This window comes from Haliotis rubra, unplaced genomic scaffold, assembly GCF_003918875.1.
Source record: "Haliotis rubra isolate DU_JTF1 unplaced genomic scaffold, ASM391887v1 Scf311, whole genome shotgun sequence".
NCBI lineage: Eukaryota > Metazoa > Mollusca > Gastropoda > Lepetellida > Haliotidae > Haliotis > Haliotis rubra.
In genome coordinates, this window is record NW_025766982.1 from 966,543 (window position 1) to 981,074 (window position 14,532).

Consider the following 14,532-nt stretch of genomic DNA (forward strand, 5'->3'; position numbering starts at 1 on the left):
GTGAGCCTGACCACCCGATCCCGTTAGTCGCCTCTTACGACAAGCATGGGTTACTGAAGATTCATTCTAACCCGGACCTTCACGGGTAATTGAATTGAATTTTCATTTCATTAAAGGGGTCCCAAAACGCTTCCTTACGAAAACATGGTATCATGGTCATTCATTAATAACAGCTCATATTGTAATCGGAATCATGCAGTGGACTCTAGAAATCTCTAATGAACATATTTAGGTAGTTCTCTAACATTCACAGCACAATTTACGAACAATGCATTGTTCAACACGTGTGGCAGCAGTTTTCAACATAGAATCAAATATATATGCTGAGTGAATGAGTGAGTTGGTGAGTGAGTGAGTTGGAATTTACGCTGTTTTTAGCAATATTCCAGCAGTATCTATATCACGGTGGGGGACACTAGAAATGGGCTTCACACATTGTACCCATGAGGGGAATCGAACCGGGTCTTCGGCGTGACGAGCGAACGCTTTAACCACTAGGCTAACCCCCACTGCCCCATATATGCTAAGACATTAGCTGCATCCAAATACTACGTTCAGATTCAGATAGTCACATTAAACAGAGAAAATGCAGCTTTTCCTTGGTCATTGAAATATATAAACGTATTAATATTTTTATCAATTACAGTTAAATATCATCAAAATCCTTGCTCATACAACTGCGGGGGTTTCTTTGTGGGGTGATACTCACCCCTCTGTCAGGAACTAGAATTGACAGATGCGTAACATAATACGTTTCTTAAACGGCCTTTGTATAAGAGATCCGTGACAATAACACTATACAAGATGAAGTGAAAGTTTAATAAATTCTCATCTGAGACTTATCGTGCGTAAGTTTTCATTAAGGTAATTGCAATTCGGTGATGGATGCTGATCTCTAAATGTCAATGTTGTCTGTGAGTACTTTTAAGTTGCGGAATGTATAACTAGGAAACAGATAGCTATATTTTACATGTACTTATGTAGCTATCTGTTTCCTTATTCAAATTCATCTGATGAAGGAGTAAGATTATACTTCGAAACGGCGTGTTTCTCATTTTACAGAAGTTGATATCAATGAATTCTCACATTTTGTCACTGAATGAGTATTTAAGAGTCTACTATGAAGTTACAAAGACGAAATCACTGTGTCATTGCTTGCCGTGTAAGTTTGCCGGTAAGTTTTTCAAACGCATTTAAAATATATGCACAAAGAACTTAGTAAAGCACCCCCTGACATATCTCACGATTGAATGAGCCCCGATCTTCACCCTTTGGAGCACATCTGCGACATGATTGGTCGTCATGTGCAACAAAGGGGTCCTCCTGTAGAGAGCCTGGTCCAATTGGAAGCTGCTTACACAGGAATAACGTAGACTGCCCCTTCAGAGGATCAGGAGGCTGACAGGGGGTATGAGAAGAAGCGTGCTGGCTGACATTTTGAATGTTCACATTTACCAATAAATTCAACATTAAACATTCCAGGGCCATACTTGTACAGACATGTTGTTTTAATGAAAATCAGCTGGGTTTTTTAAATGAGCAATTATCATCGTAAAATCAACATGGATTCCAATCATTTTGTGTGCGGTGTAAAACTAAACTCACTCACTCACTCCAATCATTTTGCCGTTTTTTAATGAGTCAAAGGAACATACTGGTTAAACAAGCTCATGTTTTTCCATCGTGGTCACCACGAGAAGTTTTATGTACGTGTTGAAAATCTATATCACTGCAAAAAATACAGGGTTTGCTTAATTAAGTTATTTGTGTATATATCAATTTCCAAGCTCCAGCTAGGCGCAGCCGAGTGAGTGAGTGGGTGTGCTGGTGGGCTTGATGAGAGGGTTGCATGCATCTTGTCCTTCACAAGATGAGCACTGGGAAACATCGTCTCCAGTCCCTGACTGACCTACAGAACTACTTTTTACCACACAAGGCCAAGCGATGCATTCTATTGTACAGAATGACCACGCAGACAAATGGCACCTTAGACCTGAGAGATAATTTTATGACACTGACCCATGACCTTGACCCATGAACAGTACCTTCATTGGTAACCTTTATTGAAGACCTTCCTTCGTGACCTTCGTCGGTACTCGGGAACTTCCGAAACAATTCCCCGTTGTTTATTGCAAGCTGAGAGGGAGTGAGTGAGTATGATTTTACGCCGCTTTTAGCAATATTCCAGCAGTATCACGGCGGGAGACACCAGAAATGGGCTTCACACATTGTACCCATGTGCGGCGTGACGAGCGGACGCTTTAACCACTGGGCTACCCCACCGGTCGTTGTAAGATCGTGTGGCTAAGTACTCATGGCGAGTCCTTGCACCGCGTGAATCGTTGTTCATTATATCGATCACTTGATACAGACGGCCATCATATACCTGGAATAAACCTTAGTGTTGCGTTAAATACGAAAATTATATAACTGATGCTCATGCCTCTCCTTTCAGTGAGCATTTGGTGTCACATCATGTCTTTGTAAGTTTGAGCCTTGTGTGTAGTTTTCAACAAATGAACGTGTGAAATCCTGTTGTTCATTTCATGTCACAGAGATCCACGTATAGATTTTCATCTGATTCTGACGCTTTGGTCACGTGACGTCATCATCAGTTACAGACAGACAGACAGACAGTTTTATTCTCAAGAGAACCCACCAACGGTGGTACATGAGAACAGTACAATATAAGTTCGCATATGATAATATAATCAATCAAGATGACAGCAATATAAGGTAAATACATATATATATATAGTGAAATGTTCAATGAAATATGACAAAGTAAGTTAGCAATATTCTCATGCAGCTGCAACTAGTCTGAAGATAATGTTGATGAATTTAGACAGGTTTTTCACATTTTTTACTCTGGTGCTAGATAAACATTTTTTTAGCTTGAACATATTAGGCCATTCGTAGAGATCTTTACGTATGTGTATAGACCGCGGCTGGAGAAGAGCTTCACACCTGAACTGGTAGTGGAACTCATCACCAACCACCGGGGAATTACATAGATGGCACAAACGTTCCACTCTTGGGGTATCAGACCGGCGTCCGGTTTCAACTGGTAAGTTGTGATTTGTTGTTCTAAATTTCAAGATTGGATAATAGACGTTTTTAGGTAGATAAAGGTATTTTTCAAAACTTATGTTTTCTTTAAACATTTTATAGTACACACCTTTCGGGCTTTCAATAATGGAACTATGCCAGTTCTGATGGAACTGGTCTTTCAACGACATCCAGGAGGGGCGACATACGTCAAGACGCGCATGCGCATAGAACCAAAATTATATCATGAGGTTTTCTTCCGAGTCCGATCATGGGCAACATTAAGGGTCTCTGTGTACATTTTAATATGTAGTGTAATAATCGTATCAGACGCCATTTGGATGAAACCCGGTCAGTCTAGTCCGGGGTCGCTGTTTCCTTTAACACCGGTTAATGTGGTGCGCCTAATGGCTGCGTGTAATAGTGTTATTAACAACCCAGAGAAGGCATTATAGAATAGAAATCCCATCAGTTAGACCATGGACGTTTAGAGGATGGGTAATAGCACAGGAGACTTGGTGGCAAATGGTTCTTGTAATGTGTGAACAATTCGGCAGATGGTCAACTGACCTCAACTGCCCTACGTCCGACACACATCCACTATACCATAAACAGATAAAGAGAAGAGCTGTGTGCTACAAGCCTTGTAGCATGAAGAACTTGGTTCAGTTTTCAGGATCGTTTCCGAATTGGTTTTATTTCATAAAAAGAAACATAACGAAAGATGTCCATTATCATAAGAAAAAGACCGATTGCTGGTATTTCACGAGCATGTATGACAGCTGTGATAGATGTTCGCGACATTAAGCGTATCCTGCAACATCAGTGGCACCCACGCAATACATGCAAAGACATGTCAACTTTTTACCTGAGAAAACAATAGATGGTGTAGAGGAAAAGTTGGAAATTGCAGCGAATATCATTTTTGTCACCGAAGGGTCACATTTGGGAATATCCTCTATCATTACACATTTTGGAATGGCCGCCTTGAGGGTGTTTTGAACCTTCTGAAACTTCTAATATGAAATAGTCAGAGGCAGACACATCGTTCAGGGATGATACATATGCGCTGAAGTAACTATGCTGAAATTTTAGTTGCAAACTATATGATAACTTGAAGAAAACCAGACAAACACAAACGCACAATAGCTCATTCACGGAAATTTATTTATTTATTTATTTATTTATTTTATTATTCGTTCGTTCGTTCGTTCGTTCGTTCGTTCGTTCGTTCGTTCGTTCATTATTTATTTATTTATTTATTTCAATCATATAAAGACGGCCGGGTATAGACGGTTTGGGGACAATCCCGCATCATATAGCGCTCTTGGAAATCTTGCTGGAAAGATCATGCTCAGTTGTACCTCAAACTACTCCCCTGAAGCAGTGGGCAGAACATTATGCAGTGTCTGTAAAACTGACCGCGCAACTGACCGCGCATGTTTGAAAGTTATCTTTGACCAGTTGTGTTCTCACAGGATAAACACAGACGTGTATACAGAGAAATCAGGGAACGAGAGAGAGAGAGAGAGAGAGAGAGAGAGAGAGAGAGAGAGAGAGAGAGAGAGAGAGAGAGAGAGAGAGAGAGAGAGAGAGAGAGAGAGAGAGAGAGAGAGAGAGAGAGAGAGAGAGAGAGAGAGAGAGAGAGAGAGAGAGAGAGAGAGAGAGAGAAGGGAAAGAAGGGGAGAGAGAAGAAGGCGAGAGAGAGACAAGCGGCGGAAAGATACAGAAAGGGTTGATGAGCAGACAACTAAGAGAGTGAGCTCTTTACCGTTATCCACTCTCGTCATGTTATTTCCATACAGCTATCACAGTAATCAAATTTCGTCTGTCTAGAATAAAAATAAGTAATGCCATTACTTTGTCCCCCCACGGGAATACAATTTCAGGAAATATCGCGGGACTCTTCACATCCGGCAGATGCTCGAATTTCGATTTCCCCTGAAAGGCGTTAAGAGAAGCACGTTTCGTTTTGAGCTAAGGAAATAGTTATTTTTTATAACCATAAGCGTTTTTATACGATTCCAACATTGGCCTTAAAACGTATATAATGCAATTCGCATGGATACGTTTTATAACTTTTATGAACATTTATAGAATTGTTTTATATATAAATTATATACATTTAATAGACTACCAGTCAATTACGACTAACCATATATTTATAAACTTGTGGTGAGGACTCATATTTGTTTTTCTCTCTGCGGACGTCAACGTCTCGCTTTTTAACTCGTGTGGGCTGTATTCATATTTTTATACAAATAATTGTACTATGCGTATTTGGAAATTAGTTTCATTAATTTGAATCTTAAGTATAACATCAAGCGTCATACTTATGATCTTAAGAAAACGCTTGTAGCAAACTTTCGTCTCTTTAGGAAGATGACTGTTTACGCCATCAAAGCTTCCCCTTGCTTACGAACGATTGCAAAATTACTTTTTCAATTCACATTTTATTCAAATATAATTCAAACATTTTTATGAATAACTGAATTGACGAAATCGTTTCCAGACATACGTGAATAACACAATGTATGTTAATGTTGGATTCAGACTATTTGAACTTGATCTTTCTCATAGTCTCTGAAGCGTATCACATTCCCTTCCGGCCTGCCCTTACTGAGATGATACATCCTTGAAGGAAGCAATTCTAGATTGTCTTCCGCCTAGTCCTTATATTTAATGTATTCCTTTAGCATTACTAAACATTCCAAGGTTTGTCACACAGTCCACGAATCATATCACGTTACCTTCTGTCCAGTCCTCACTTTAATGCTATATCTCTGAATGGAACATCTCGATTTTCACAGTTTGGAATCACTGAGCTTCTGTCTCAATTATCATGGAGTTGTTTGTGTCAAAAAGCAGATAGAAGTCCAGCCTTCAATATGTGAACTGGCTTTCTAAATAAATCCTAATTACACAGCTGTTACTCTGGAACATCCTTCACTGAACCAGTAGTCTATTGTGAGTAAGTGTTGGCGAAATTGGGGGTAGCACTTATTATGGAGAAATTGGGGGTAGCGAATATTATGTGTTGGTGAAACTGGGGGAGCGAATATTACGTGTTGGTGAAACTGGGGGGAGCGAATATTACGTGTTGGTGAAACTAGGGGGAGCGAATATTACGTGTTGGTAAAACTAGGGGAGCGAATATTACGTGTTGGTGAAACTGGGGGTAGCGCCTATTACGTGTTGGTGAAACTGGGGTAGCGAATATAAGTGTGGGGAAACTAGGGGAGCGAATATACGTGTTGGTGAAACTTGGCGAATATTACGTGTTGGTGAAACTGGGGAGCGAATATTACGTGTTGGTGAAACTGGGGGAGCGAATATTACGTGTTGGTGAAACTGGGGAGCGAATATTACGTGTTGGTGAAACTGGGGAGCGAATATTACGTGTTGGTGAAACTGGGGGAGCGAATATTATATTACGTGTGAAACTGGGGGTGAAACTGGGGAGCGAATATTACGTGTTGGTGAAACTGGGGTAGCGCCTATTACGTGTTGGTGAAACTAGCGAATATTACGTGTTGGTGAAACTGGGGGAGCGAATATTACGTGTTGGTGAAACTGGGGAGCGATATACGTGTTTACGAATATTGTTGGTGAAACTGGGGGAGCGAATATTACGTGTTGGTGAAACTGGGGGAGCGAATATTACGTGTTGGTGAAACTGGGGAGCGAATATTACGTGTTGGTGAAACTGGGGAGCGAATATTACGTGTTGGTGAAATATTATATTACGTGTTGGTGAAACTGGGGGAGCGAATATTACGTGTTGGTGAAACTGGGGGAGCGAATATTACGTTGTTGGTGAAACTACGTGTTGGTGGGGGAGCGAATATTAGCGAATATTACGTGTTGGTGAAACTGGGGAGCGAATATTACGTGTTGGTGAAACTGGGGAGCGAATATTACGTGTTGGTGAAACTGGGGAGCGAATATTACGTGTTGGTGAAACTGGGGGAGCGAATATTACGTGTTGGTGAAACTGGGGAGCGAATATTACGTGTTGGTGAAACTGGGGGAGCGAATATTACGTGTTGGTGAAACTGGGGGGAGCGAATATTACGTGTTGGTGAAACTAGGGGAGCGAATATTACGTGTTGGTGAAACTGGGGGGTAGCGCCTATTACGTGTTGGTGAAACTGGGGGGAGCGAATATTACGTTACGTGTTGGTGAAACTGGGGTGAAACTAGGGGGCGAATATTACGTGTTGGTGAAACTGGGGGTAGCGCCTATTTAAGTGTTGGGGAAACTAGGGGAGCGAATATTACGTGTTGGTGAAACTGGGGGCGGGGGGAAGCGAATATTACGTGTTGGTGAAACTGGCCATGGGGGAGCGAATGTTACGTGTTGGTGAAACTGGGGGGAGCGAATATTAAGTGTTGGTGAAACTGTGGGGAGCGAATATTACGTGTTGGTGAGACTGGGGGGAGCGCCTGTTACCTGTTGGTGAAACTGGGGGTAGATTCTGTTACATTGTACATGTCTGTACAACTTGGGGTAGCGCCTATTACGTGTTGGTGAAACTTGGGGTACAGTCTATTACGTGCTGGTGAAACTGGGGGTACAGCCTATTACGTGTTGGTGAAACTGGGGGTACAGCCTATTACGTGCTGGTGAAACTGGGAAAAGCTCTAACTACGTCTTGTTAAAACTGGGGATAGAGGCTATTACGTGTTAGTGACACAGGAAAGAGTTTCATCTTGGTGCCACGTGGGTGGGAGTGTAACATGTAGATGACGTTGGTGTTATCATCTACAGCACCTGTGTGGTGGTGACAGTGTGGATAGCGCCAATAGCGTGTGGGTGGTTCTAAGGGTAGTGCCAGTTGCATTATGGTTAACACCTTGGCATACAGTCTACAGCACGTGGTGATGATAAGGTACAGCCTAAAGGATGTCGCTTTGGGGGCATAAATACGCGAATCTAACTGAACAGGCTGGGCTCTTGTGCACTTGTTACAAATTACCTAACGCACTTGGGGAATATGGGAATTGGCTGGTTTGTTGTTTACAGCCGCACGCAGCAATATTCCATCTATATGGCGGCGGTCTATAAATAATTGAGTCTGGAACAGACAATCTAGTGATCACCACCATGAGCATCAATCTACGCGATTTGGGATGCGATGCCATGTGTCAACCAAGTCAGCGAGCCTGATCACCACCCGATCCTGTTAGTCGCCTCGTACGACAAGCATGGGTTGCTGAAGACCAATTCTAACCCGGATCTTCACGGGTGGAAATATGAGGAATATGGAAGACACCAAATACATCTTCTTTTGTTTTTTGTTTAATTGTCTATCTTGAAGCTTCAGAACGAATTTGACATGAGCCCCACCCCTCTCACCTTCAGCCCAACACTGACACACGCCCCTACCACCCTCACATTTAATACATGCAGTATCACCATACCATTAGTTCTGTACAATTCCCGCCCGCCCTGATTTTCAATCCGACGTAAAGTATTATATTCCTGCACTCAATCCATTAAGTTAAAGTCTATTACCAAATGATTAATGTTTTTAAATTTCATAAAATGCGTCACACAATTAGTAAGAAACATTTTAAAATTGTTTTGGTCCGCCGCAGTCTTGTCAGCTGAGGATAGAGATGGGAAAAAAACAAATATACGGATGACCTCAGGAACGGCGTATTCAATTGCAACATCCTCGGGCGAACAGCCGACGAAACCACTGAATGTAATTTAACGATCTAACAAGTTATTTGCCTTTGCGTTTTCTCGACGATGCTTCTCGTCCAATTATTCATATCCAGAAATGCAGCGTTTTCTTTGTCTGTTGAAACAAATGCACGCTCTTATCGTTTTCTGCTTGCACTCTGTTTCTGTTGTGTTAATTGTTGTGTTCAGTTCACGTCACCTGTGTCAGCCTCAACCGCTCCCACCGCACTCGAACACCCCACCCACGTGACGCGAGAGCGTACGTTCCACTTGACTGTGAGTCGGTAAAGGAATAAATACATGTACGTTGTTTTAATTTAGATGGTCTTAGTGTGAGATGATGTAATGGCGTTATTTTTTTTATATTTTTATATTTTTTGTTAATTTAAAATTAACGGAAAACTGTGAATGTTGTATTCATCGCATTTGATATTACACGTATGTTGGTTTGTATTATTGACATCAATTGGTAATATATTAAGTACGTGTAGGTGTGTGTGTTTCGCAATGTAGTCATAGACAATGTGTCTATGTGGGTTGTAACAGTGCATTGTCCAGTTCAGTCGTGTGACGTGATAACATGTATGTTTGTTAATCTTTAAATTGTTGAATTATGTGTCTGCTTGAAATTGTGTCTTGTTGAGGTGCAAATCATATTTCACTGTGCGCCTTGTCAGAGAACACACGGTTAAATGAGCTCGAGTAATAAGTCTCCAGGTAGTTCTAATTGTGAAATGTATGGAATCCTGGAAGGGACATTGTCGCGTTGTCGCCCTCTCAAATACACGCAAAATGAGGCAAAATTAACCAAAGCGCGACAATGCGACAACGCGACATTTCGGCCATTTGTCGCATTGTCGCGATGTCGCATGTCGCGTTTTGAATAACATTTTTCTATTCCTCCAAAGAGCAACAATGCTACATAGCGACAATTTTCAAGGTCAAAATATGTCGGGTTGTCGCCCTATCTAAGATGTGTAAAAAAGCCTAAAAATTGACTAAAACGCGACACGCGACAATGCAACAACGCGACATTTTGATGAAATGTCAGGTTGTCGCATTGTCGCATTGTCGCGCTTTGGTTAATTTTGCCACATTTTGCTTGTTTTTGAGAGGGCGACAACGCGACAATGTCCCTTCTCGGATTCCATAGAAATGTCTAGTGTACTCTTTATCCCAAAAAAACAAAACAAAAACAAAACAAAACAAAAAAATCTTCCTTAAGTGGCATTTAGAAGCTGGTATGATGAAGTGGAACACTTTTTATGGATAGACAACTTCTTTGTTGCAGTAGTAGTTGCGACGTTTCGGTGTAGATCAAGCCAAAAGCAAAAAGTTATCATTTTGCTTGATAACGGTGTTAGGATCTAAACAAAACAAAACAAAAACAAACCCAAACAACTTGTTTCCTTGTTTATCTAGATCGTTTGTTAAATTGGGTGCATTGTAGAACTTGTTTCCAGTTAAAATGTCAGTCTTATCAAACTGTCTGAGGACAAACCAAGGACTTTTATTTGTGGTATAACAATAATAATACAACTACGACAATATCCTTACGACAATCCAATGTCAATGCTAGACATTCTAATGATCATTACTATCATTACGTTATCATATTGCATCATAGACTATGTTCTCTTATCATACTTCATAAAAGCAATTTCCAGTATCCATCATCTAAGGTTATATAAATACTTTCATTTCTAGGGGATATCATTCTCTCCATAAGTACCAAAGGTCGATTAATATAGGATATTTATATAGCGCACATATCCAGGCAACTTGTGCTTGCTGAGGGCGCTGGTAATTTATAATTTATAATATATAATCAACTAAAAAGGAAAAATATAAAAATAATATTCAAACGATATAATCACTTGCTTATCTGGTTCAGTTTCAATGGTTGACGGACAAAAAAATGATAACATCCTAAAACAAGAAATTTAAAGACGACATATCCTGCTTTGAGATTGGCACGCGCTCACTAAAAGAAAATGTGCATTAATAGATGGAACAGGTGTCCGATATACCGTTTACATGTGGACATTGTTGGACCGCCGGTGTTTCTCTGGAACTCCAGACTAGCAATGCTGTTGAATGATGGCAATTTTTAATGGATTTACAACTTCTTTGCTTCTGCGAAAGGCAACATAGATTCTAATGTCAAGCAAGTGTTGATCACTGGATTGTCTGGTCCAGAGTCGATTATTTACAGACAGTCGCCATATAACTGGAATATTGCCGAGTGCGGCGTTAAACAACAAACACACAAACCATCTGTCGCATCACTCCCATTACACACCTCCACAACCGTCATTCACACCCACTACGATCCACCATCAACCTCGTCACAGTTATGAAGCATTGGTTTAAATAATGGTAAACTTGCATGTAGAACCCTATACAATAGCAATGGGAAACTACAATGCGTTGCACTACATGTTGCATTAATACAAGATCAAATGAGTGAGTTTAGTTTTACGCCGCACTCAGCAATAGTCCAGCTATATGGCGGCGGTCAGTAAATCATCGAGTCTGGACCTGACAATCCAGTGATCAACTGCATGAGCATCGATCTGCACAATTGGGTACCGATGGCAGGTGTCAACCAAGTCAGCGAGCCTGACCACCCGATCCCGTTAGTCGCCTCTTACGACAATATTGCTGAGTGGCATTAACCAAACTTACCAACCAACTAATCCACACTGCCAGGGCTCTGCTTCATTCCGGAAATGAGAGTACGTTATCCCCTGCCCACATCCCCAGCTAAGAAGACAAGGCTGCTGATTAATCCCCTTAAGATCAATTTAGCACCCCATTAATGAGAGACATAAGACCCAGGGGTTAACACGATATCAGGTCATTGTTTTATCACGTAAGAAGATAAAAGTGACATTATCGCATGATAAAATATTCTCAAGCAGATGAAAATCCTCCCGAACTGCTGTATGAGAATGTGAGATGATGTTCTCAACACGTACTTGATAGAGAGGAGCGGTGTTAAGAGTTTGACACAAGTGACAGTGTAAGGAGTTTATCCAACACTCGTGGGTGAACTTTAACCTCATATTGATTACATTATCAGCTCAACGAGAAATGAGCGCGAGTCAAGAAATATGTTCATTGACTTTAGAAAGCACATTGTTACCGAAGACCTTGTTTCAGTTTCGTAAATCGTGCATGATCTTTTCGCTAACTGTTTATGCCATGTAAATTCCGTATTTCCGGGCTAAGTTACCCACGCGACGCTGACATATATCATGCGTTTAGTAGGTAACAATTTGCCGGAACCGCAGACAGTTTACTTCTGGCGTTGAGCGTTTATTCCAAAATACCGGAAAGACGTTCCATGTTGCCCTGCTTAGTAATCTCGAGCGAAATGGAAGGAAATTGGCTGTACCCTACGAGGAATTCTTCTCGACAAAGATATTCTAATAATTTGGTATGATTGCGCAGCGGCGGATACAGCTTTTAAGAAGGGGTGGGGGTGGGGGAGGGAGCACACTATTGAGAAAAGGAGGGTGCACACTTCATTTTCACCCGAGTTTCAATGGTCATTTAACAAACTTTCAGCACAAAGAGGGGATGGGGTGCGCACCTCCTGCGAACCCACCCACCCCACCCATCCCCACCCCACCACCACACACACACACTGGATCCGCCTATAATTGTCAAGATTTGCCGTTTCGCATAATGTGGCCAGACATTAAAGTATCACAGTTCGCTTCCGAATCCCTATTGACCCTGATTCTGGGTCTACTAAAACCGCACTAGACTCACGTATAGTCCCAACAATAGAGTTATTTTTATGATATCATATATTATTATATAATGCCCAGATGTTGTATTGTATAAAGTCTTTAAAATCATTGTGTTTGCTGATAACATATTTGCATATCGAAAAAATATTAAAAATGGGTTGCCTCTGTATATTTCAAAGTGAAAGAATAAGGATGTTTGGTCGACTTTGTAACTTGTCATGACAGTATGCAGGGGCATTTGTAACTGACTTGGGGAACGAATGACAATATATCATTCTGAAATCGAATTGAATGTACAATGTAATTATAAAATTGTGTTGATTGAATTCCTAGTGTGGAATTTCTGGTGTGGAATTCCTAGGTCTAGAATGTATTTGTTGATTAATGGATGCAGTAGAAGAAGGAAGGAGAAGTAAAACAACAACTACGATGATGAAGAAGAGGAGAAGAGAGCGACTATGACGATAGTAGGGGTGGTGATGATGAAGACGACGATGAGGATGTGGATGAGGACGACGGCGATGGTAGTGGCGGCGATGATGATGATGATAAGGAGCAGGAGGACGACGATGAGGATGTGGATGAGGACGACGGCGATGGTAGTGGCAGCGATGATGATGATGATGATGATAAGGAGCAGGAGGACGACGATGAGGATGTGGATGAGGACGACGGCGATGGTAGTGGCAGCGATGATGATGATGATGATGATGATAAGGAGCAGGAGGACGACGACGATGAGGATGTGGATGAGGACGACGGCGATGGTAGTGGCGGCGATGATGATGATGATGATAAGGAGCAGGAGGACGACGATGAGGATGTGGATGAGGACGACGGCGATGGTAGTGGCAGCGATGAGGATGATGATGATGATGATGATGATGATAAGGAGGAGGACGACGACGATGAGGATGTGGATGAGGACGACGGCGATGGTAGTGGATGATGATGATGATGATGATGATGATGATAAGGAGGAGGACGACGACGACGATGGTGATGATGATGATGACATGTCCATCCAGCAAACACTCACTCTCCTCATCACCCAGACGTCACTGAAATACTGTACAAAGTAAACACTTCATGACCTAACGTAACTAGGGGCTAAATTATTACCTCTGAATACAATAGCTCGAGTTCCTACAGCAACTAGTTTAATGCCTGCCTCTCACCACTGACACCAGCTTATCCAAGCTTCCCCAGCATGTCTGCACTGCTATCATAGTGTTCTATCGACTTATTATGTCGTCAGTGTAAGGCGATGCCGCCACAACAACGGGTGAAATCGTCAAAAATACACAGTGTGTAATTCAACAAATAACGAGAAACTGAAACGTAGTGTAACTGTATAATGACGTTAGACACAGCTTGATGTCTCTAAACGTTGATATATGAGAGGCAGACATTAAACTTTCCTGAAAATGTAAAAGAACTGCGATTGTTTTGTAGGAGCGTGTTTGGATAATTGTAAAAAGTATCAAGAATCGTTGTTTTAAACATCAAATTCCGATTGCCAGCCAAGGTAAAAACTAATACGATCCATTATAAGTCTTATTTAACACTGATTTCCCTGGACAGACGGGGCGGTGCGGTAGCCCAGTGGTTAAAGCGTTCGCTCGTCACGTCGAAGACCCGGGTTTGGTGCTATGTGTGAAGACCATTTCTGGCTTCGCACGACCTTCAGCTCTCTCGTGTAATTGCAGTTTTCAGGACCCTGAGATCAAACAATGAAGAATTCAACGATAGCTGCCATGAGGGTAGCCTGTTGTTGACAAGTTTAGCGCCAAGGGTGGCAATCTCGACATGACACCTGTGTAGATCCAGATACAAATTGGTCGTCATCATCCCCTGCTTCATAAGAGTGAGTGAGTGAGTTATTATTTAACGTCACATCGGCAATATCTCAGCCATATCGTGACGATGCTTCATAAGAGGCGGTAAGAGGAGACAACGGGTCGGGCGTTCAGGTTCCCTGACTTGGTTGCTGCATATCAGGGTATTCCAATCTCGTAGATCAGTGCTAAT

General features: G+C 41.7%; 1 protein-coding gene across 1 annotated transcript in view; it reads left to right on the forward strand.

The window, feature by feature from the left end:
• The window catches only part of LOC124283261 (prostatic spermine-binding protein-like), a 37,244-nt gene extending 23,794 nt beyond the window's left edge, over positions 1-13,450 (forward strand). Inside the window, exons 2-3 of the mRNA XM_046719291.1 lie at positions 8,930-8,999; positions 12,940-13,450. Coding sequence (XP_046575247.1) covers positions 8,930-8,999; positions 12,940-13,450 — 581 coding nt within the window. The remainder of the gene's footprint in view (positions 1-8,929; positions 9,000-12,939) is intronic.
• Positions 13,451-14,532: the final 1,082 nt, after the last annotated feature.